Source organism: Sinocyclocheilus rhinocerous, unplaced genomic scaffold (assembly GCF_001515625.1).
Source record: "Sinocyclocheilus rhinocerous isolate Xijiao unplaced genomic scaffold, SAMN03320098_v1.1 scaffold567, whole genome shotgun sequence".
Lineage (NCBI taxonomy): Eukaryota > Metazoa > Chordata > Actinopteri > Cypriniformes > Cyprinidae > Sinocyclocheilus > Sinocyclocheilus rhinocerous.
The window spans coordinates 579,648-600,169 of NW_015649134.1; the positions used below are offsets into that span (position 1 = coordinate 579,648).

General features: G+C 37.2%; 3 protein-coding genes across 3 annotated transcripts in view; 2 read left to right on the forward strand and 1 right to left on the reverse strand.

Annotated features, from left to right (window-relative positions):
* Nucleotides 1-7,510: 7,510 nt before the first annotated feature.
* LOC107710264 (protein FAM195B-like) lies at nucleotides 7,511-9,334 on the forward strand. Its single transcript, XM_016514992.1, has 5 exons — nucleotides 7,511-7,516; nucleotides 7,652-7,731; nucleotides 8,352-8,482; nucleotides 8,605-8,709; nucleotides 9,002-9,334. Exons 1-5 carry the CDS (start codon nucleotides 7,511-7,513, stop codon nucleotides 9,067-9,069), a joined length of 390 nt encoding a protein of 129 aa, XP_016370478.1. The 3' UTR covers nucleotides 9,070-9,334.
* Nucleotides 9,335-10,114: 780 nt separating this feature from the next.
* On the reverse strand, nucleotides 10,115-12,534 carry LOC107710278 (anaphase-promoting complex subunit 11). The gene is made up of 4 exons (XM_016515006.1): nucleotides 12,514-12,534; nucleotides 12,146-12,256; nucleotides 11,850-11,991; nucleotides 10,115-11,729 (listed from the first exon to the last, which is right to left on the reverse strand). Exons 1-4 carry the CDS (start codon nucleotides 12,515-12,517, stop codon nucleotides 11,714-11,716), a joined length of 273 nt encoding a protein of 90 aa, XP_016370492.1. The 5' UTR covers nucleotides 12,518-12,534; the 3' UTR covers nucleotides 10,115-11,713.
* A 1,053-nt stretch (nucleotides 12,535-13,587) lies between these two features.
* Nucleotides 13,588-20,522, forward strand: part of LOC107710265 (coiled-coil domain-containing protein 40) — a gene marked incomplete at its 5' end in the record, with an annotated part of 13,949 nt that continues 7,014 nt past the window's right edge. Inside the window, 12 exons of the mRNA XM_016514993.1 lie at nucleotides 13,588-13,674; nucleotides 13,779-13,862; nucleotides 14,067-14,286; nucleotides 15,106-15,263; nucleotides 15,501-15,623; nucleotides 17,010-17,131; nucleotides 17,211-17,454; nucleotides 17,580-17,762; nucleotides 17,989-18,234; nucleotides 18,430-18,643; nucleotides 19,111-19,280; nucleotides 20,371-20,462. Of these exons, the coding sequence (XP_016370479.1) occupies nucleotides 13,588-13,674; nucleotides 13,779-13,862; nucleotides 14,067-14,286; nucleotides 15,106-15,263; nucleotides 15,501-15,623; nucleotides 17,010-17,131; nucleotides 17,211-17,454; nucleotides 17,580-17,762; nucleotides 17,989-18,234; nucleotides 18,430-18,643; nucleotides 19,111-19,280; nucleotides 20,371-20,462 (1,943 nt within the window). The remainder of the gene's footprint in view (nucleotides 13,675-13,778; nucleotides 13,863-14,066; nucleotides 14,287-15,105; nucleotides 15,264-15,500; nucleotides 15,624-17,009; nucleotides 17,132-17,210; nucleotides 17,455-17,579; nucleotides 17,763-17,988; nucleotides 18,235-18,429; nucleotides 18,644-19,110; nucleotides 19,281-20,370; nucleotides 20,463-20,522) is intronic.

Genomic DNA, 20,522 nt, shown 5'->3' on the forward strand with positions numbered 1-20,522 from the left:
TGTGTGTGGTGTTTTATTTAATTGCTGTTTAGACCCTATTCTAGACCGCTCCTCATCTAGCCCCTGTGTGCAGTCAAAATCCAGAAAGATTATTCCGCTATTTATGGAGCAATATGCAGTTTCTAATGTTTGGCGCTTTTTTTAATTCTAACACAAAATCGTTCTCTCTTTCTCTCCCCTGTCCCTCATTCTTTCTCCCATATAGACTATTTTCTGGTTGATAATGAATTACTTCCGTTGGTTAGCTCACATACTTGTAATACTATTGTTATTTCAGACCATGCTGCTGTTACATTTGACCTGGCTTTACCAGACCTGTCCCGGTCTCCTTGGCATTTTATCTCCTTGCTCAATGATCCTGATTTTTATAGCGGTTATTAATGATCGTATTGACCTTTTTATTCCCACAAATATTTCCCTGGGCATTTTAGCGAAGACTATTTGGGAGGCATGTAAGGCGAGGCATTAAGGGGAGAAATTATTTCATATTCGGCTTACAAGAGAAAAGTGACTAATGAAAGGAGAGCTAATCTTTCTAACACTTTGGCAGATTTCCAGTCTAAATGTGTTCATTCTACAAACTACAAGACTTTAAGTTTCTCATAAAAGCAGGGTTTGATTTACTTAATACAAATGAGGCAACTGAAGCTCTACATAAGACTTACTGCAATTATGAGTTCGGTGATAAATCAAGTAAACTGCTTGTATCAGTCTGCTGTCTCGCACCTCATTACTCAAATTTCCAATGCCATTGGGTCTTCAGTTAATCCACTAACTATTAATGATGAGTTCAGAAACTTTTACACCTCCATGTATACCCTGTAATACATCACTGAAGAGGTTCAATTCAATAACTTTTTCAGTTCCCTAAATGTGCCTTGCATTTATCCTGATATCTCCTCAAATTTAGTAGCCCCTCTTACATTAAATGAAATTGACTGCTCTTAGTCGATTGCAGAATGGCAAATGCCCAGGGCCTAATGCATTTCCTGCAGAATTTTTAAAGACATTCTCTGAAAAATTATCACCTCTTTTGCATAACGTTTAATGAGTCCTACAGCTCCGGTATCCTCCCTCTTTACAGCAGGCTATTTCCCTTATTCTTAAGAAAGATAAAGATTATATTAAGTGGCCTTAACTACTATGTACTTACATAAAATAAGTACAATGTACTTATTGTGTTCATATTGTATTGCAAAACCCTTTTGTTGCTATTGAGGTGGGAAATGGGTAAGGTTAGGGACCGGTTTCGTGGTATGGGTAGGTTTAAGGGTGGGTTAAGGTGTAAGGGATCGGTCAACTGTAATTATAAATGTAATTACAGAAATTAATTACATACGTAATTACATGCTGGTATTTTTAAAATATAAGTACAATTTAAAAAATGTATGTACACAATAAGTGCATTGTACCAAATGATTAATTTAAGTGTAAGTACATAGTAGTTAAGTAAGGCCACTTAATATAAAGTGGGACCGATCCTTCTCCGTGCAGTAACTATTGCCCCATCTCCTTACTTTGATCAGATGTGAAATTATTAGCTAAAGTTTTAGCGAGACATCTGGAGACTGTTCTTCCCACCATAATTTCCATAGACCAAGCAGGGTTTATTAAAAATAGACATTCTTTTGATAATATTAAACGCCTTTTGAATATTCTTTACTCTTCTTTTTTTAAATTAATCTCCAGAATTTGTTATTTCCATGGATACTGAGAAGGCATTTGTTTTACACATTGAGGTAATTTGGTTTTCCTAATCAGTTTATAGTTTTGATTAGGTTCTTATACACGTCTCCCATGGCCTGTGTATGAACAAATAATATCTAATCTGTATATTTCTCACTTGGCCATGGGACTAGACAAGGTTGCCCACTCTCCCCCTGCTGTTTGCAATTGCCATTGAGCCTTTGGCAATTGCTCTAAGATCCAGTGCAATGGCTGGCATACAAAGGGGAGGGTTGGAGCATACTGTAAGCTATCTTTATATGCGGATGATCTTCTGTTATAAGTGTCTGACCCTGGCACCTCCAGTCCCCTGGTGCTGGATTTGCTAGCAGATTTTGGTCTAATTTCGGTCTATAAGTTGAATTTGAGTAAAAGTCAAATTAATGCCCATCAACACAGCAGCCTTGGATTATCCATTAACATCCATGCCTTTCAAATCTTCTTTGCAGAGTTTTAGATATTTGGGCATATATGTGACAAAAAGTTTTTCAGATTTTTTCAGACCACAACTTTGTCCCGTTGCTTAATAGTCTTACACTGGATTTTAATCATTGGTCTCTCCTTACTATATCCCTTATTTTAATGTATTCCTATTTTATTCCCAAGTCCTTTTTTGTTGCACTTGATAGCTCTATTTCTACTTTTCTCTGGAATAAAAAAAAAACTCCAAAGATCTGGAAAGGCATTCTGCAGAAGACAAAACCATTGGGTGGTCTGGCTCTTCCTAATTTTCTAATTATTATTTGGAAGCGAATATACGCTCTACTCTGTTTTGGTTCTATTCAAGCAGCTTTGTCCATTCCCCATGCTGGCTGCACATTGAGAATGTCTCATGTAAGTCCTCCTCCCCGGCTGCCCTTGAAATATTCAAATAATATCATTAAAATTTAGTCTTAAAATCTGGATCCAATTTTTGCAGCATTTTGGCCTTCAGGATACCCTCTTATTATCCCCAACACATTCTAGCCCTTTGTTTTACCCCTCCGTTTTGGACAGTGCTTAAGCTTCCTTGAGGGGATCTTGGATTGGTTTCTATTGCTGAGCTCTATATCGATAGTGTTTTTGCCTCCTTTCATCAGTTGACCTCTCAGTTTAATATTCCCAAAAGCCATTTTTTTGTACGTAAAAAATTGTAATCTTTCCAAATGCGCCTCTCCCTTCAGATCTGGACACCATTCTGGGTGTGGATCCTTGTGTAAAGGGCACTAGTTTATATTCACTAAACTAGTGAATATAATTGTTAATTTGCAATTTTCCTCTGATAACCTACACATTGTCTGGTCCCAAGACATTGGCACTGACTTTAATAAGGAGACATGGAAAGCAGTCTTCAACAGGGTTTACTCCTCTCTTTGTGCACATCACAGGCTCATACAGTACAAGGTGGTTCATAGAGCCCCACTGGTCTAAGACCAGGCTAGCTCGCATTAACCCCTCTATTGACCCGGAGTGTGACAGGTGTCATTCTGGGGGGTTACCATTTCAAATTACTTTTACCCTGCGTTATACCCAGAACATGTAGAAACTTCTGGACCTAAGTAATAATAGGGGCTGAGTAATAATAACTCAGCTCACAAAATAGAAAGTCAGGTAGATTTAAAGTAGAAAACACTGTCAGGCCTGCTGTCAGGGATCATGACATATTAATGTGATTAAACAGTCATCTGCAAATAGAGCAAGAGCATAAAGAAAGATAAACAGCAGGCTGTTTATTCAAGTGTTTAAAGGGGTCATATGATGCGATTTCAAGTTTTCCTTTCTCTTTGGAGTGTTACAAGCTGATTGTGCATAGATAAGATCCCTGAAGTTGCAAAGACTAAAGTCTCAAAATCAAAGAGATATTCTTTATCAAAGTTAAGACTCTGCCACGCCCCCCTATCTAATTGTGACCGTAAACATGTCCTTCATGGCCTTCACGTTTGGCAGGCCATACCTATAAACCATTTTTATACCCTATTCACTGTGTACTAGAAATTACTGTTGGCTTCCCTGCTGTGTGACAACAGGAGCTGGGGTGGGGGAATTTATCTGAAGAGGTGGAGGAAAGACTTGGTTTAAATGTGGTGTGTGAAAACAAGGTTATGGATCTTATTGCTAAGTTGGCTGAGAATCGTAGGGGTGTAACTAGATCACACCCACTCATCTTCCAATTCAGTCATCTGAGCTATGAGACGACAGTCTCTTAATATAGTCAAGTGGGGGGTATATATAGGGTACACAGAGAGCCCTGACTTCAGACCAACTTCTGAACGACTGTCTAGGAAGGTACTCTACATCAAGAGAAAAACAAACAACCAGACAGACTGAGCAGCTGGAAATTTCAAGACAAGCATCTTGGAAAAGAAGAAATTCTGAAGATCTCTGATTGTGCTGAACATTGAGAATTAGTGCGGAATTTCTCATCCAATCTTAGGAACACAAACATTAAAGAATGATGAAGTACTATCAGTGTCCAGTCACCCAGACCATGCGCTATGAGGGGTGCAACCCAAATGCCACTAGACCAGTATCATGTTTTCATTCATGGCCTTCCATCAAACCTGTTCGCAATGTTCACTTTCCCAACGACATAGTTTTTCAGGATTATGTCCGTCAAGGAGAGCTGGAGAGAATTGGACGCTTCATTAGAACCAAAAGAGTGAGTCTGGACACCATCTATCATTCAGGTAGGAAAATCAACTACTTGTGTATGCAATTGAGTCAGCTATGGAAAGTAAATCTTTGTTCAGACTCAACTAGATACTCTGCATGCAAGTAATTAAAATGCAGTTATGAACACAAAAGCATTCCCTGATCTCTAATAAAGGCTATTCATCCTAATAATTAGCAATGCCATTTTTGTCTAGGCAGCTCTGACTATTTGATAACATAATCAAAAGTAGGGGTGTTCCGATCAGGGTTTTTGAGGCCGATCACAGAAAGCAGTATCTGCCGATACCGATCTTTTTAAAGCCGTCTATTTATCATTTATAACTATTTATTGTGATACTCCAATCAGGATTTTTAGACATTTATTCAGGGCCTGAATTTCATTTTTGAAAATGGAGGGAATTCCCCTCTTAGGTGACTCTTGTGAGAGGGGAAGCAGCACGGACTGTGCTTTCACACAGGACTCAGGAGTCCGCTACTGATCCGTGGCTGTTTTCCACAAACACAACATTTATCCATTATTTTGATTTCAAATCCAAACATTGTCACTGAAAATGCTTTTAGTGTGCATGAGCGCGCACAGTCTCCAGGAGAGCTCGCGAGTGCTGAATGATTAAACGTTGGCAAGAATTAAAAAGAAATGCAATTTATAAACTTTAGTGACGATGTGACACTGCCTCGATTGTGCAAGTGACAATTCCTGTGTCAACTGTGCAGCTTGCAGCTCGCTTATAGACAGACGCGATGTGTGGTGGTTTGAAGCCAATTGCGTATTTTGAGAGAGAAAGAGAGAGAGCGCGCGCGGTGATTCACTCACGCTGTTTGTGAAATTACGTCTCAAACGAGGTTTTCAAATTACTTTATAAGTTATTTAATGAAGAAATATGAAGGTGAGTACCTCACCTTCAGCATTATAATGATTTCACCCGCGCCTGACAGAGACTGAGATGGTGACGCTGCATGTCGTGCCAAAACTCTCACAGCAGCGTCATCAACTTGAGATCGGTTTTTGGAGATCTGTGTTTTTAGAGGAGCCGATCAATCATCCCAACGTGATTATCGGCCGATAGTGATCGGTTGCCGATCAATCGGAGCACCCCTAATCAAAAGTGTCATATAGCATATATCAAACATATATTTTCTGTAAATAAGGTTATGATATCTGCTTTTTAGAGACTGGCAAAATTTCACAATTCTCAATACAATCGAAAATCTAAAAATGTTGGAGAGTACCATATATGTGAACAATGTATGCAACGCATGTACGCGGATACGTTGTTTACGTTCAGATCAAAGCGTAAACAGCGTATCCACATACGGTGCTGTTGACACAGAACAGCATATGTTGTTTATGTATGTGATACTCTCCAAAATGGCGCTATACTGTAGGGTGACGTGAAGGAGACGAATTGTTGAATGAAGTCGTTCTTTTTGTTACCTGGAGTGTGTGAAGCTTCTGGTAAAACTTGGGGCTGACATCACCCAGAGGGACGAGGACGGATGGACTGCCCTCCATATGGCCTGTAGTGATGGCTTTCCAGAAATAGCTAAGTAAGCAATTTTCTTAATTTAATGTATTATTTGGACTTTGGTAAACACAAATTAGACCTGGACATTTAATAGATGATTACTATTTATAGAAAAGGAAAATAAAGACAAGCCTTTAGTTGTGATTTCTATTTTTTTAATAGTTCTCTGAAAAGCATAGTGCTTCAGCAAAGAAGACTTACAAAAACAGAAAGAAAGAAAGAAAGAAAGAAAGAAATAGAGCATTTACCAGCTGTATTCTTTGATCTCTAAAATGTGCATGATTATTGAAAACAAATCTGTCAAGAAACTGGTGAAAGATTTAAAGAAAGTTTTTATTTTTGTTTCAGGTATTTGCTTTCTTTGGGTGCAGACACTGAGGCTGAAAATGACTGTGGGGAGAAACCCATTGACCTCATTGACCCAGACAGCAAAGAGTTTCTTGAACTCTTTGGGGTCGGTGGTGCCTGAACTTGCCTGACATTGAAGTTCTGATTATTACTTTCTTCTTTTATGGCAGTTGCCACGTTAAAGGGATAAAGCCAGAAAATGAGTTAAACAGGCACTGTGTATGCAGTGGAGCTGGTAGTTGAGACACCTTGACAGAGTGTCCGTTTATAATTGTCTGGTCCTGCGCATTTGGACCAATGACAGTGATAGGATGTGAGTTGCACTTGCCTCTGCAGGAAGGAACTCTTCCAGTGTTGACAATGCAGTGTGTTCGTGCTGTATGCTAATGACAGTCACAACAGCTTTTCTGTGTTAATTTGTTAACGCTTTCTATTTTGAAACATGATTTTTAAGTAGCAGATCAATGCACTAATGAGAATTTGATAAATAGCTCGTGATTGTATGTGATTTTTTTAAAATCAATTTACATATAAAACTTGACACTGTACAGAAAGTCTTAATTTCATACATGCCTGAATTAAATGTTTTTATATATACATAAAAACAATGCTGTCTGTTTTATTTTAGCTGTTGTCTGTGTCTATAGCTCCTCACACAATATACATAAAATAATAATACATAATAGGCTTCAGACTAAGTTATTATGCAATTGATCTTTTTTTTAAAAAGAATTCTAGCACTGTTTATTTCCTTTTCAATGTAAAATCAAACAATTGTATGCCACTTGTTATTGAATGACATATTATTGTATGGCACTTGTTATTGAATGACATATTATTGTATGGCACTTGTTATTGAATGACATATTATTGTATGGCACTTGTTATTGAATGACATATTATTGTATGGCACTTGTTATTGAATGACATAAGTTTCGTAGAAATGTAAAAATCCTTCTGAAAGGCACGAACACGTTTGACAGTTAACCGAGGATGTGCTCTGCTGAACGAATCGCGAATGTGCTGTACTGTATGAAGTCGTTTCCTCGAATCGGTTCTTTTGAAACACGTGATAAACGGATCAATAAACATATTCAGTGATTCTTGTACGGTTACATGCGTGATTCCGCTTATAGAAAACAAAGCCAGCAATTTAAGTACTAAATTTACTTTTCGACCCATTGAACATTTTTCGGTAAATTCCAATTAGTCTTACTGTCAGTTCACTCATTGGATCTCAGCTCATTTACGACTCAGACATGTCTGCAAGAGACAGTTCCGGGTTAAATGTGGCAATTCACATGTTGATGGCGAACCGATTTTTTGTGATCCATTGAAAAGATCCGATTCAACAGAATGATTCATTCTCCAATCTGACATCACTGAACTGATTGTGCTAGACACCGCTGAACATAATAGCAGTGTACGTTGTTTTGACAAGTGTCTTTTTGGCTGGGACAAAGGATTTCAACGCCACATTGTAAGTCTCAAATGCGCAAAAGTTTTAGTAACATTAATCGTAATATATTAGTCACGTTATATTGATCCCTGGTTCATGCATCGAGCTCTGTTGTGTTTTTTTTTTTGTGTGGAGGGTTTCTGTTTTTTGACGTTAGCTTGCCAAGCTAGCCGGGTATCATTTGCGAAAATATGTCGTTATGTTATGGGAAAATATAAAAACGCATTTGCTATTTCAGTGCTATATAACGGCAAATTAGTGTTTGTTTGTGAGACTGACCTTAAACTACGTTCGGCGTAGTTTAGATACCGAGCTAGTTGGCTGGTATAGTTTGAACTGAGTAGCTAGTATTAAAAATATTGAATAAACAAGTCCTGAAGATAAGATTTATATGTAATCTAGATGGCAGCACGTAAACAACTGACCAGCTCTAAAAGCTGTTGCTACATTTCAGGTTTTAACCGCCTCATTTTGTGCTTTGACACTTCCTAGGGAGCACACAAATAGTCAGGTAATTAACTCTAGTTGTCCATTTAACAATAGGATCTTTCACAGTGGGTCTGTCTTTTAAGTGTTTTAAATTTGATTTAATAATAGTAAACTGTGGCGTTTGGCAATAGTAAACTGTTGGATTTTGACAGTGTTGTTGGCAGCTCTCCATCTTTAAAAATGGTTCAGAATTACAAACAGACAACTGGAGCCTCTTCCCCAACCAACACTGAGGAACTACTCACACCAGCACATGAGGAAAATGTGCGATTCATTCATTACAGTACGTTGCCTCATAAGAAATATTTTCAAATGTCAGAGACCCATCAAAATATCCTATTTGTATGAGAAGTTTTTTTGAAGGGGAATTAGAGTTTTCTATAACATCAACTCTTCCTCCAACAGCTTGGCAGCGTGTCATGAGAGAAATGCAGACTTGCCAGGGAAATGAAAACAATAACCAGGGACCTCAGAAATATGTGGAGAGGACACCAAACCCTGCACTAAACTGTATGTTCAACTGGTTGATTTACATTTAGTCATTTAGCAGACGCTTTTATCCAAAGCGACTTAATTTAACCTGAGGATTGTATTTTGTTGTTGAAGGAACATAAGAGTGATAAATAATAAATATTGGTTGAAATATTTTGGCAAAGCTGTTTGAACAGTTGTTCCCTTATCTTGCCTTATTTTTCTTAAAAAACCAAATGAATGAAAACTGATAATTTTTCTAAAGACTTAGCTGAAATATGATGTTGAAAATGCATGCATGCTCTCTTAACTGTTTGTTTCTACTCTTCAGCTTTTACACCAGTGGACTTGAATGATGTGAAAAGGAAAAACACACAAGACCCCAAAAAGTCTTTATGAAACGATTGGATTTATCCAGCATACAGACTAATACAGCATACATTTCTTGCCTAGTGCACTGATGTTATTCAGGACATTTATTTGCCGATCCCTAATCTTTTTTAAATGATCAAAGTTGTTCACTGATAATGACTTTGTCCTGTATTTAAGGACAAATGTTGCTGCTTTAAATATGTTCTTATAATCTCCATTGCATTTCATCAAAGTCCCTTTAAGGCAAGTCATGTCACTCGGCGGCCATCTTTGAAATGCCTCTCAGGCATGCAAGTGCAACTCCTATCTCTTTGAATGGGGAATCATCAAATTCTCCAAAACTGTTCGCAAAGCTTACGATTAAATTTCATATTTGAAATCACCAATGAAATCTGACAACAACTGTATCATAAGTGTTGTTTATTTTGCTCAAATAGCGTTTAAAAAAAGCTTATTTCTCAAGCTAGACCAGCCAATGCGCATGCGCAGTCCTAGGCGCACGACGCACGTCTCAGAGTGTTGACTGTTTCTATAGCAACCGGGACTTCTAACGGCAGCTGCAGTGACGCGCTGACTTTACCGATTAGCGATTGGCTCTTTTCCTCAGAAGGCGTGGCTTCGTTCGATAGAGCGGCCATATTGAGTGTAGCATTTTTCCCCATTCAAAACTATACGAGTGACATGTCTTGGGTATTCTAGTCTTTGATTTCATATAGGGCGAATTCCAAACGGAAGTGAGCATCCCTATGCCCTACTCCCTTCGAAGGGCAGAGCCCTTGAAGTGTTCTTTGAAGGGTGCAGGGCATTACTATCTCATATAAGCATTTGGAACTCTCTTGGCAAAGGAAATGACTGTCCAAATGCCAAACGCTGCATGTGTATGCAGCATTCAGCACTCAATCAGTTGTTGCAAATAAAGATTTTTTCTTATTATTATTTCATTCAAATATTGTCTAATTGTGTCTTATTTACTATTAAACTTTTTTAAACTAAACTTGCTTACACTACCGTCTTAAATCATATTTCTATCACTGGCAAAAAATGATTTGTATTACATTAAAATAAAGACAAATTTAATTCGCCTATTCTACTTATGTTTGTATGTGAAGTTTGAATCAACCCCAACTTTAAAATGCATCGCAAGATCTCCTCTAACAGAAGATCACAAGAATCACTTTCGTGAAATGAGTAAAGTGACCATTGCATGTTCCCTTCGCTAAGGGACTTCTGGAAGGGCCCTTCAATTCAGTTGTTCACTTTTGTTTGGAACTTCCCTACAAATGGCGCCCCCTTCCCGAAGTGGCCTTCAAGGTCACAAAAAAGCCATTTGGAATTTGCCCATGGAGTGCTGCAGTGATTATGTATTTTTGTAGGTGACAAATGCCTGGATTTATCTATTGGTTTTTGGATTATTGCAGAAAACAAGCTCTGAGACTAACAAAAGTTATTATTACGTTGTTTTGTTCATAATGATAATTTTCACAAATTAACACAATTTATATGTAGAGTAGATATCCTGTTCAGTGTTTCTTGTTCCTGTTTCCCATTGAGACATTTAATGACCCCGAAATCCTCCTTTAGCCATATGTTAGCACATTTAAAAAAAAACAATCACAATTTTCTACAACATAAAATACTGATGATGTATTTTATGTTGTAGAAAATGCTTGAGCATGGGTTATCCTATTTCAGGCATTTAACCAAATACCCATTGACTTGAGGACAATGAAAACGAGAAACTCATTTCCAGGATTTGACCTACAAAAATATGTCATCCCTACAGCACACTATGCTAATTTAAAAACACATCAAAACGTACATGTCAAAAAGCAAGTCTTTTTGATCTATGATTTTTAACATCAAACCAACAAAATAAACTAAAACAGAAACTAAACAAAATGAATTTTTTTTTTACTATTTTTTCAGTAGTTATTCCATGTTGCAAGAAAATGAAAAGATTGGAGTAAGATTTGCTCATAGGTAAAGTACTGAACCTCATATCTAGAGACTTGTTTGAATTTCTTTTATGTGAATAAATTCAGGAAGTGGCCAGTCATATCTAGCTGTCTGTGATTGAGGGAAGCATATGGGGAAATGTGCTATATATTTTAAGTTTTTTAATCCAAGTTTACAATTTGAATTAACCATTTTTATGATTTGCAAACACAGAAATGGTGGTTGTGGGGCAATTTGAGTCAGTGGTTCAACTTTCCTCCAACCTTGTTTTAATCCTGATATATAAAATATTATATTCATGTAGCACCATTCCTCCGAATAATGTATATATTGTTACTGAAAACACTGAAATATAGACATGTGGGCAAAAGAAGGCATGAGTGCAAAAGAGTTGATTCAATTTTAAAATATTTTAAATTGTGGGAATTTCATGTCAATTATTTAAGATATGCACAAGCGCATACCATTGTAAGTGTCCTGTGACATTCTGTACTGTGTTCATAATTTAAAATGACTGTCCCTTGGACTGCAAAATGCAGTCATTTTATCTGTAATGCCAGCTACTTTGTACAAAACCATACCATGTCTTTTTAAAAAATATTTTCATTTTGTGGGATATTTAATCACAAAACTACATTTGTAGGATGTAAAATATACTATTGTATAAAAAACATACAGAAGAATCAATCTGAGAGTGTGAACTTATTTAATCTCTTCAGGAAGTGTCTCCCCTGGAAAAAAAAAAACATTCATTACTGAGATAGAAGTTGTCCAAAAATCATTTTTAAGAATATGTAAAGAGTTCACAGTGAAAATCCAGGTGTTGTGCTGTTGCCTGACGGCGAGCTCACTCTTTAAACTTCCACTCCTGACGGCACATTGGGCACTGCTGCTGCACTTGCTGAGAGTTCAGCCACTTCAGGATGCAGTGCATGTGGAAACAGTGAGAGCACTGACCCCAAACCAAAGGGCAATCATCTCCTGGGACCTTACCTGTTAAAACCAGAGAGTACATTTCATTTTGAATACATTTTGTTCAACTACACAAAACAATTTAAACTAAAACATCAACAGGATTTCATGACAAAATGGCACACACAAAAAGGCACAGGTGGCAGTGTAGGTAAAGTGAAACCAGGTTACCCACAATCTGGGCAGCAGCCGTTAAAAGGCGCTCTGCAGATGCCGCAGTTCTCATCGTTGGCTACCCACAACCAGGATGCCACACCATTCCACTGCTTTATTTTAACCTTCATCTCTTCTGGAAATTCACAAAAACAGAAGAGACTGCACTCAAAAATAGTAATTTTATATAGGATCCCTGGATTTGCTGAATGAATCTCATGTTCATGTACATGATATTTACATGGTACTTTGCAAAGTAATTCTAAAATACTACGGTAACGTTACAGGTCATGAAACTGCTTTTCATGGTCATAATACTACGACACATCATGTACTATTATGGTATTATTCTTTTTGGTATTTTTTGTTAGAATTGAATGGCATATCCACCCATGTCAGCTCAGCTATTAATGAAACACTGGACTGTTAACACGAACGTAATACGAATCTAAACATGTGGCGTTTCCATGCATGATAGAGAGCAAGTAATTTAACTGGTTTAAAAATACTGACCGACAGGAGTGTAATGATTGATCAAGCTCACTATGTTAATTTCTTTGTATCCATTCCGTCTTCATACTAAGTGCGCACTACCTCTTGAGCTCAGCTTTCTTCGCGCTCTCTAAAGCCAGTTGAAAGCACAACACTGCCACCTACTGTGTGGGAGGTAAATATAGCCTTAAAGATTTTTCAAAAAAGGTAAACAAACAAGATAACAACGAAGTTACAATGAAGATAAAAAATAATAATTTAAAAGAACTCTACTATGTTTTATATCTTGCTGTTTGAGATTTTCCCCCCAGATTGATTGTATCATTTATAAAGAGCAGCGAATCCGGAAGTGTGGCGTCTCCTAGCAACGGAGATGCAAAAGAAACGCTGAAGGTCTCGCGCTGCTAAATGGTGATACCAGAAATTATTGCAAATTGAACGATAACTTTTTATAACTTTGAGGAAATATTGCTTCACAACAGCCCTCTGCCACTCAGGACCAGGCTATAAAAGAAACAGGTGATAATTTAAAAGTATCTAAAATGCAATTACTCTGTAATGTCCTGTTAATGTATTAGTGTCTGTGTTGAATTACGGTAACTGTTACTTTATTTTTGATTATGAAGAGATGGAAGGTGGTGGGTGTGATGGAGGTCTGCCGGAGGATGAGATAAACAGGCAGGAAGAGGTTCCTGATGAATTTACTGAGCCTCAGGAGGTCTAGATTCATACACGAACCTTTCATTTGTATCAGCTTAACTCTAAACACTAAAGACATTCATCATATAGATGATATCAGAGTTAAAAACAGCTTTTTGCTTTAGTTTTCCCATTGTACCAGCGATCAGGGCTTGCAGCGTGAACTAAGTTGGTTTTAATGTACGTTACTGTAGAATGAATGTTTGTTAATGATTTTATTCATAGCGGGAATCGATGGAGCAGTCAGACCATTATGACAGAGGCTCTGGGACTAGTGGACAGCACTCCCTCCAGCTGGAGATCAGAGTCAGAGAGGAAGATGAGGAAGAGGAAGAACTTGTAGTGCTGGATCCTGAGCATGTGTGTAAACTAGATTTTTTTTTGGCCAAAGCAAAAAGAAAAAGACAAAAATTATCATACCATAATTCATCATCATTTTATTCTTTACATTTTGTTCCCATCAGCCTTTAATGAAAAGATTCCAGTCTGCATTGAAAAACAACCTCAGTAATCAGCTGGAGAGATTGAACCTTGAGCTCCGTGAGAAGGTAATAGAAAAAAGAAAAGAAAAAAAACCTTGGTGAAGACTCTTGGTACTTTCCTCTACAAATTATTGATATGATCCATTTTTGTATAGCTACACATGCACACTGGGCAGAAATGACAAATTTCTTTTGTACTTCGGGAAATATATGCACACACTTGTATAAAAACAAGGGATACGGAAACTGATTGTTACTGTTCTGCTGCAGATAGTAGTGGAGAAGGGAGAGGCTCAGAAACGTCACAAACTTGCTGAAGAAGTATACATGGTGCATGAGATGTTGGCCAGACTCCAGGCCTCTCTGGAGGCAAGTCATGAGGCCAATGCACAGGCTGCTTCTCAGCAAAGACAGGCCCAAGACCAGCTGGATGGGGTAAAAAATCAGTACCGAGATACTGCCAGTCAGGCCAACAAACAACGTATGCAAGGTGAAAAGAAGATCTATGAACCAGTGTTATTTTGTATTATTTATATACTATTATTTTTATTAATATTTTAAATTAGCTTTTATTTTTGTATATTGTTTTTATTTTTTTGTAGTTTTCTCTTTGTGTTTTTTATGCTTTTGTCATTTATTATTTATTATTGTTGTTGTTGTTTAAATATTACTATTTAATTTGATTTATTTTATTTCAGTTTTAGTTTTAGTTCAGTTGTAGTTTTTATTTATTTCCAGTTAGTAATTTTAGTGCTTCAACTTAAACTTATTTTAGTTATTTGCCAAGGCAACTTTTCTAATTTCGATTTAGTCTTGTTTTTCATCTAACATTTATATTTTATTTCAACTTTATTTCAGTTAACAAAAATATATGGTTTTTAGTTTTAGTTATTAATAACTCTGCTATGAACAAGAATGCAATTACAGTAGAGAAAATTTTGCTCTAACCAATGGCACATTTTAAGATACTGAACACTGAACACAGGTGTGTTTGGGCTGCTATTGTTCATTAGTTCTAATTTCTGATTGACCCCAAAAATTGTAAACATTGTGACTCTGTGGCGCTGTAAAACCCTGTTATCCAGATATTATCCCAACCAGCCCAGCATAGTAATAATAATAGCTCAACCAGTGGCTTCAGTTTGTGGGGGGACTACCTGTTGAACAATAGCAGATAGCAGAAATGATTTGAAAATCATTATTTTACAATTCTTGTAGTGCAGACTTCATCTTTAGACAATCAACAAGTCAATTAAATGCAATTAAATCTCAGTTTGTCTTACCTTAAACATTTGTGCTCTCTTTATAGTCTCTGATTTACAGTCTAAAGTGGACAGCCTGGCCCTGAAGTTGCTCTATATGCAGGAGGCCAATACTGACCTGCACTCAGACATCAAAGCCATAATAAATGCTTCACACAAAGCCCAGAAAGAGAGAACTCAGGCAGAGGAGCATAAACACCAGCAGGTGGAGTTCTAGAGCACATGACTGTGGTCAAATATTTCCATTTAATGTGTTTTGCTATTGATCACTTTATGCATTCTCATATAATTATTTTTACCAGAAAATTCTAGTTATTCTGCTTTAATGTGATAAAAGTTACTATATATATATATATATATATATATATACTGCATTCTTTCCATTTCATTGAAGCTCTGTTATATGTTCATTCAAGCATCTCTCGTTCTTTCTCTCTGTCAGGATCTTTATGTTGAGCGTTTGACCAAGCATGTGGAAAAGCTCTCAGAGCAGATCTCTCTGTATGAAGTTCAGAACATCACTCAGACTGAGCAGACAAAGGCTGCAACGGAAGCTCTTTCTGAGGTTAGACACCTCCACAAAAGATCAAGTGACGCATTCACACTCAAAGTTATGATTTTTTTAACTAACACATTTCACTTGAAACATCACATTTTTGGTTATGATCAAATTTAAATATTATTAGGAGCAACAGTACTGACTTACTTACTTTTTGAGTGAATTTCAATATTTGTCCATAATTAGCTAATTTAGTACCATTGGTTCTGGAATTAAAGGGAGCCAGATAAGATTTCATCACTGATGTCATGACATCGATCAGTAATACAATTCTGAGAAATGAATTGTTCTTCCACTCTAGATAAAGTATAGATAAAGATAAAGTATAATTTAATGAAAATTTACACTACCACTCAAAAGTTTAGGGCTGGTAAATTTTATTTATTTATTTTATTATTATTAATAATATTCTTATGCTCACCAAGTTTATTTGATCAGAAATACAGTAAAAACAGTCATATTGTGAAATATTACTACAATTTAAAATAAGTTCCCCCCCCCCCATTTTTACACATTTTATGTAATTTATTCCTTTACTGGCAAAACAGAATTTTCAGCAGCCATTACTCCAGTCTTCCACATCATGTTCTATGCTGATCTGGTGCTCCAGAAACATTTTTCATTATTATAAACGTTCAAAATATAGTTCAGGATTTATTTCAGGATTCTTTGATGAATAGAAAGTTCAAAGAACAGCATTTCTTTGAATTAGAAATCTTTTGTAAAATTATACATTTCTTTACTGACAATATGGATCAGTTTAATTAATCTTTGCTAAATAAAAGTATTCAATTTTTCAAATAAAAAATCTGACTGACCCACAGTTTTGAACTGTAGTGTATATATATTAAGTACAAACTGGTGACATTTAAAACAAAATTGTTTGTTTGTCTGGAAGGCCTATAAAACCTTTCATTTGAACTCTTATTTAAGAACTTATTTAATGTATTACATTTATTTAAACTTTGGAAATTTAATTTATGCATTTAGCAGACGACTTACAGTGCATTCAGGCTATACATTTTTTACCAGTATGTGTGTTCCCTGGGAATCGAACCCACGACCTTTTGCGCTGCTAATGCAATGCTCTACCACTGAGCCACAGGAACAGGAAATTCCTCTTGGTGTTACATTACAGTTAGTTAGTTACTAAATTACAGTTAGTTATATGCAGTTATATATAATTTTAGTTGATTTTGATTGTACTTCCATATATTAAGATTCAGTTCTGCATACTTTTTACCTCCATTCAAATTCATTTGAGATTCAGAAACTGAATTGGAATTTTAAAAGCCTTCTCAATTAAATTCTGAATGGTGTACAACCCTGCCAGGCATATGCTACAAAAAATAACATTTGTATATGTCACCTGTGGCTATGTGTGTGCTATAGGCGCAGCTAGAATTGGACTCTGTGATTGTTGAGCATAGGCAGTTACTCCAGCAATGGAACAGCAGCCTGTTAATGATGAGGAGGAGGGATGAGGCTTACACTGCCATGCAGGAGGAACTGAGGTGAACACAATGCTCAAGATTGCTGTGTGTGTATGATCCAAATAACAGTATTGATTTGTGCTGATGGTCCCTCCACCAGGTTGGCCAATGATCAGGTGCGCTCTCTGGACACAGAGATTGAGGGCTACAAAAAGTCCATCACACAGGAAGAAGAGCAGAATGAGCGTCTCACTCTGCGTCTGAACCGGGCCCAAAATGAGTGCACCACCTCACGTAAACTTATCACACATTCCCAGAACCATCAGGAGGTCTTGCAGGCCCAGTATAGCACATATACACGAATGTTGCAGGAGACAGAAAAGACCCTCAGCACACTGCGTGAGGTACTTCATTCACGTCAACCTACCGCTCAAATATTTCTCAAGACTGATGTTTGCAGGTTAATGAGCACTGGTCAAAAGCTTTTGTCTTTCTTAAAAGAAATGTTATGTCTATCTCTCTTTTTTAGGACCACAAGGTGCTTCAGTCCGAGCTCAAGGGTCTTAGAAAGCAGATGGAGAAAGAGTCTGCAGTGCGTGTGGATCTGGAAGACCAGATCATGAACAAGCTGCAAGAGCAACTTACTCACAATAATGCAGCAAAGTACTCACGTCGACTGACCGATAAAACTGCAGCGCACAGGAGAGAAAAGGTAGGATGCTGTCAGCTAACCCATAAATGTTCACCACTCATTTTCCTGTTTGACACTGTAAAGCTGCTTTGACACAATCAGTATTGTATATAACGCTATATAAATAAAGGAGACCTGACTTGACCACTCAGCGAATTATTTGTCTTAATCATTATCTTTGGATTTTTAGGTGTAGTATGACCTGCATATGTTCAGTTCAAACTTGTGCATTTATGTAATTTCTCAGGAGGCTCAGTTAACTAAGTTAGAGAATGACATCAATGCAGTAATGCTGGAGGGGCAAGAGGCGGCGACACATCTGGATTCTCTGGCTGCATTTCAAGCTGAGCTTGAGCAAGAAATGAGCCAGCGTCACTTGCTCCTGTCTTCTCGCGAGGCAGAGATTGCTAAACAAGTCACTGATGTTGAGCAAAGACAGGCCACAATCAGCATCTACAACAAGAAGATCAAGGATATTGTGTCCAGTACTGGGGTTAGAGCTCACATTTCACAATCACTACATTTTAATGTATGGATGTTTTGAATAAGACACAGACATCTCTCCTCTCTGATGATGCTAATGATTAATTGCATTTTCAGGTTACTGTATTCAACTCTTATTTCAATTAATTGTAAAGTTACTGTAGATACTGTATATTAAAACTTTCCAATGTTTGTGAGAGAGTAGCATGAAGACCTAGGTCCTCTGGAGATCCATGCAGCCACCCTGTCTAAGAAGCTGGAAGAAGTTGGTGCTGAGATTAAAGAGCAGCAGCAGTTGTGGCTCTGGCAGCAGGGGGAGCTAGTGAGATTCACTCAGGAAAAACAGGCCCACAGCTCTTCTGTACAGACCCTACAAACACAACTTACAATACTGCAACAGAGCAAGATCAGGAGAGAAAGTATGCACCACTTTTCTCTAACATGTAGTGGTACATTTTATGTGTAATAATTTACTCTTTATCATGTTATTCCAAAACTGTATGTAAGATATTTCAAAGAATATTTAAACTGTTTTTGTCTATACAGTTGAAGTCAGTGGGCTCCAAACACTGGACAAAACACTGGACCCCACTGGTTTCATTGTATGGAGAGAGAAAAAGGCAGAGACATTTTAAATTTTTTCCCCTAAATATCTTCATTTGTCAGAAGAAAGAAAGTAAAACAGGTTTGGAATGACATGAGAGTGAGTAAATAATGAGAAAAATTGTAATTTCCTGTTGAACTATACCTTAAGTACAATTAATATGGAAAACTCTTTTTGCCATTTGTACAAAGAGAAGAAACAAACAAAGTACAAAGTAATAAAATGAGTCTGAGAAATAAATACATTATTGATATCATTCTCTGCATATGTGTGTGTTATCAGGTGAGATGGAGCAGGATCAGCGTGAGCAGGCAGATCTGGAAAAACATATTAAAGCTCTCATGGCAGACATGGTCAAACTGAACTCCCTGCTCAGTAAGAACAGTGATCTGAATCAAGCCCTGCAGCAGAGCAACAGTCTGATGGAGACAGAGTTCAGACAGAGACTCAAGGTACAACACTACGCGCTGTGTAGCTTCATATTGTGAAAATCAGGGTTTGCCCTTATCCATTCTTTTTTTTTTTTTGTATTCTTCTGTTTTTTTACTCTTTCCATTTTGTCACCTGTACTGCGTTAGTTTCCAGAGCTCACAGCGTATAGTAAGAAATAACTAATGTTCCTTTGGGATTTCAGTCATTTACTGTATAACAAAGGGCAGTTTTTTATCTTTTTAAAGCGTACTAGTAAATACACAAAGGATCAGTAGTAATGTAAATACAACACTATACTGCATTTCCTAATCTATAACACAAATAAAACTTGATAGAATATTTATCAATGAATATTCTAAAGGCTAAACAATTAATTATTTAGCTTCCCATTGTGTTTTAGCAGCTATTTCAGCCATGTACACACTGCAGTTAAATTCGGTTGTCACTGCATCTGTGCTTAATCCTGTTCTATACATACAGTTCAGTAATTTACAGGAGTGATAACAGCATTCTACAACAGAATTAACTCAGGCACTAAACAAGTTGCTGTCACCATCCCTGAAATCTCAAGTCTAGCCCAGGGCACAGCTTGCTCCCAATTGTGGTTTAGATATAACAGGGTCCCTGCTGGTCCTTAAAAAGTCTTAAATTTAATTTTAGAGGCTCAGCAGATATGCTATATAATTGCCGGATTAATGTATGTTTGATTGCTAATATTACTTTGGTCAAAAATATCGGATTGAACTGTTGGAAATCATGTTTCTCGTTCACAGCCGTGATGTTTGCTATATGGCAATCATCACAATTTCAGTGTTCCATACACACATGGAACAATTACTTAGGGGATTCACTTTAAATGTGGTTGTCACTGATGAAACTTTCCGGTGTGTATGTGGCCTTCATGCATAATGATAATGCAGAGTGGAATTCTATGGCCCTCAAGGTCCATTGTCCTGTAGAGTTTGAATAGGGTTGAAGCTAAATTCTGCAGGACAGTGGACCTCAAAAGTTGAGAAACCCTGATCTAAACAGACATGTAATAGTAGTCACATGACTTATTGTGTAAAATACATTTTAAACAGTTTATTTGTATCTATCTTGTGTGTGTAGGAGGCCGAGAGGGATTCGGTTGAGACTCAGTTGAAGCTGGAGAGGTTAAATGAAGAGAAAGAGAGACTTATAAACAGCCTAGTGGAGGCAGAGTGAGTTCAACACACTTCACACACACACGCACACACACACACACACACACACACACACCC

Excerpts from the sequence above, each read along its gene's own strand:
- LOC107710264 (XM_016514992.1), top strand. Across the intron at positions 7,732-8,351 it reads AAGGATTTCAACGCCACATT|TGTTGTTGGCAGCTCTCCAT; the intron begins GTAAGTCTCAAA and ends GGATTTTGACAG. Across the intron at positions 8,710-9,001 it reads ACCAAACCCTGCACTAAACT|CTTTTACACCAGTGGACTTG; the intron begins GTATGTTCAACT and ends TCTACTCTTCAG.
- LOC107710278 (XM_016515006.1), bottom strand. Across the intron at positions 11,992-12,145 it reads TAACGGCTGCTGCCCAGATT|GTAAGGTCCCAGGAGATGAT; the intron begins GTGGGTAACCTG and ends TGGTTTTAACAG.